The sequence below is a fragment of the Propithecus coquereli genome, unplaced genomic scaffold (genome assembly GCF_000956105.1).
Source record: "Propithecus coquereli isolate 6110/MARCELLA unplaced genomic scaffold, Pcoq_1.0 Scaffold279, whole genome shotgun sequence".
NCBI classification, from domain to species: Eukaryota; Metazoa; Chordata; class Mammalia; order Primates; family Indriidae; genus Propithecus; species Propithecus coquereli.
In genome coordinates, this window is record NW_012148385.1 from 1031551 (window position 1) to 1035029 (window position 3479).

The 3479-nt window shown below is 38.8% G+C and overlaps 1 protein-coding gene across 1 annotated transcript in view; it reads right to left on the minus strand.

Moving 5' to 3' along the window:
- The window catches only part of STAT4 (signal transducer and activator of transcription 4), a 101729-nt gene that overhangs the window by 24443 nt on the left and 73807 nt on the right, over positions 1–3479 (minus strand). Inside the window, exons 5-6 of the mRNA XM_012647922.1 lie at positions 2695–2853; positions 1890–1982 (exon numbers count right to left, since the gene is read on the minus strand). Coding sequence (XP_012503376.1) covers positions 1890–1982; positions 2695–2853 — 252 coding nt within the window. The remainder of the gene's footprint in view (positions 1–1889; positions 1983–2694; positions 2854–3479) is intronic.

Consider the following 3479-nt stretch of genomic DNA (forward strand, 5'->3'; position numbering starts at 1 on the left):
GTCTGTGGGTTCAGTGCAGTTTCGGAGATAATCCTCCGATCACTCACACACTCATTCATTTACTCATGCACTCATCCCAACCTTCGCTCATTCACTCAGCGTGTACTGAGCTCCTCCTATCTACCCAGAGCAGCCTTAGATACAGGGAGCTGGCAGAGCAAAGACTGGGGAAGGGAGAAATGTGGACGTGGCTACACATAAAAGGAAGGAGGCCAGCCAAACAGATGGAATATAGAAAGTATGGTGATGAGCATTAGAGAAATAAAATCACAGATCATAGCCCAAACAAAAGAGTGGATAGAATGTGTAGCAGAGGCTCTTTAAATGTCCTTTCCAAGGCATAAGATTGGTTCAGGGTTTGGAGATGTTAAGCCTGTAGTCCTTGGTAGTGGGTGGTGAGGAGTAGGTGTGGTCAGGTGAAATAAGGTCAGATGTTTCCCTTTGTATCCTATTCAGGAAGCATCTGATTCATTGTAAGATGCTGAAGACTAATATTAGAGTTCCAGGTCACCACTCCTGTTGAATAGGAGAAAGCAAATGGTAGAGAGGGGTTTTACCTTGAGTAAAGGATCATCTATCAAGACAGTGGGGAACAGGGTTCGGAGGAGGATGAGGATCCAACAGTTAGATGGAAGAGAAGGACAGAACCTGCCAGCCAGGGTCTAATAGTCTATGTCCCTGCCAATCAGTTCAAACGACACGCAAGGTGGTGGCGATTCAGGAACCACTTCCACTCAGAATGTTTTGCTGAGCAATCCCTACTCATTTCCCCTTTTGTCCCAGAGAGCATCTTAGACCTGCTTTATCATCATTAGGCATGTCTAAAGGAGAGGCAGAATGTCCACCCCCTCTCCATCCTATTTCCCTTTATTGCTGCTGTCCTCTGAGTAGCATAGAGATGTGGGAATGAGGAATGAGCAACTTTTGAGAAGAATAAAATGTCAAAAAAGAACCTGGCCTCTGCCTTTTGTTTTTAGTTCTTAAATCTTGGTGCAAAGTTCACACAAAGAAACTGATGAAGAGTTTTAATAAGAGCTGTTGAAATGCAAACTGAAGACAAATGCCTTCCCTTTAAAAATGGAGTTCCAATAGTGATATGTGATTCTATCATAGGACCCTAAAATGCTCTCTACCATGGCATCACTACCCCTTGATGCATTAATCTGTGGTTTCAGCTTCCCAGAGGTGACCTAGTAATTAGGAATTTAAAACTTCAGGCTTTGAAGTTTGAAGCATGATGAAAATGGTTGAAAGTAAGAACTCAAATTCATTGTTTCAAGCATCAGTAGGGAAAACTGTAAGTTTTGATTTCTTGGGCTAATGAAAAGGATCAAACACAGAGATAAAACAAAGCAACAATAACACAAAAGCCATGTGTCTTTAAATCAGGTACTTAGTAAGGATGTACTGGAAATTGTGGTGTTGAGAGTTTTTGTGGAAAATCCATTAAACCAGTTACTGGGTAATCACATTTCCATAATCTGTCCCCAATCTATTTTTTCAGTTCTATCTCTTCCTGCTCCACACTATCACAAAACAGGCTCAGGAAGCCATTATTTCTGTAGTCTCGCTCTCCTACGATCCTCCTGCCCTCTGCCAATTTCTCCAGTCTTCTTCTCAAGTCAACCTTGTCAGCAATGAATATTGTGCCCGATATTATGATTCCATACTTTCATGCTAATATCCCGCATGTCCTCATTTGCATGGTCACACTCCTGACAAGTAGGGCTCTCATCTTAACATTTCTGTGAGTTTTTACCAAAGCTTAGTGCTGGGCACACAGCAGGTGCTTAATAAAGAAAGTCGAATGTAAGGCGCAATGAGAGAAACTAGCCTTGATTACCCAGTGGCTCCATAAACATATGAAACCAGAGAAGGCGTCTGCCTACCTTAGTTTTACAGTGAACTGAATGAGGGTTTTAAGTACCAACGGCCTCTGGGGGTGGGTTGGCATGCAGGGCTGTCGCTCAACCACAAATGAGCTAGATGAAAAGGAAATAAAGCGTGTCATTTGAAAACATTGAAAATACTGACAGGCTGAAAACCACAGAGGAACAGGATGCTATCCTCTCAAAAGATCCAAATTTTCTACACTTAGAAGACATTCAAACCCCCACTAAACTCAAATTTTTCCAGTGACTTTTCATAAATAATTACCAAGAGGTAGGAAAAGATTGCCTAAAGACTGTGCCCAAGTAACAATAATAAATAATTCTTAATTGTTATAATTGAGTCATAAACAAAAGTTCCAGGAAAATTTTTATCATATTATATATGGAGTAAATTTTATGCCATTTTTTGGACTAAATATTAGGATTTCTGGTACATTTTGGTAGTTTTTTCTTTAGACTAGCTTATAAACACAAAAAATATTCTCCATCCTTCATTTCTTGGATATGCACTTAGGAAGAAACCTTTGAAAAAAATCTTTTCTAAAATGTGAAAACTGAGCTGTAGGTGGGTGACGTGGTTTAGTTTGTGGAAAACTGAGTCAGTTAGTGGGAGATGTATTGATGAGTAAATAGCAAAGCATAGAAATGTGGTTTCTGAAACTTTCTGGGGTCCCTGAGGCTCATTGATTAATACTTCCCTGCCACTCTTTAACCTAAACACCAAAACCCCAGGCAGGGTGTTCTTACAACTTCACAGAACTGCGGATGCCATGAAGCATTTAGTTGATAAGACTTCACTTACTTCTTGAAAAGGTTGTAGATCAAGAAGGTGACTCTTTCTAGTAGGTGAGTTCTTTGCATTGGAATGGGATCACCTTCATATGTCATTTTGGAAGATTGCTCCTCTAATTTCTCCAGTTGCCTTCTGAGTTGGAAAAGACTTTCTGCCAACAGTGTAAAGCTATTCAACAGCAAATGAAAATCAGAGATACTTTTTCCACTTAACAATCGAGCATTTTAACAGTTGATCATATTTAACAAATATTAAATTATTAAGTAATTATTAAAGTGAATCGCTTAATTTTATTTAAAGTTAGTGACAGTTCTTTATTTGTATTTTCCATTTTTCTCAAACATGCATCATACATGTTAAATGTTTTCAATGTTTTCCAATTTATGCCTTCAATTATAGATAAGACGTCGTTTATGGAATTTTGTCAACATCTGGAACCAAATCCCTTTTAATTATCTTTTTTAAGCCTGCTAAGCATATATATGTTGAGAATATGACACTCACTAAAGGGCAATGAAAGAAAAAATTTAAAACTATAAAATACATGATACGAAGGATGTTACGTGTAAAAATATTGAAGGAAAGAATGTGAAACTGACCTTCTCCTCTAATATATATTTTTATAAGTCTTAAATATTCCTAAAATGGTCAATGACTCTCTCTGAAGAAAAGTGTATTTGGGAAATGCACGCCCTTGATACCTGCTTGCAGTTTTACTCACTGTGTGGTGATCTTATCTCAGAAATGGAGGTGGGGCTTGGGCCAGAAGTCTAGGGGAGAGTAAGATTGCAATG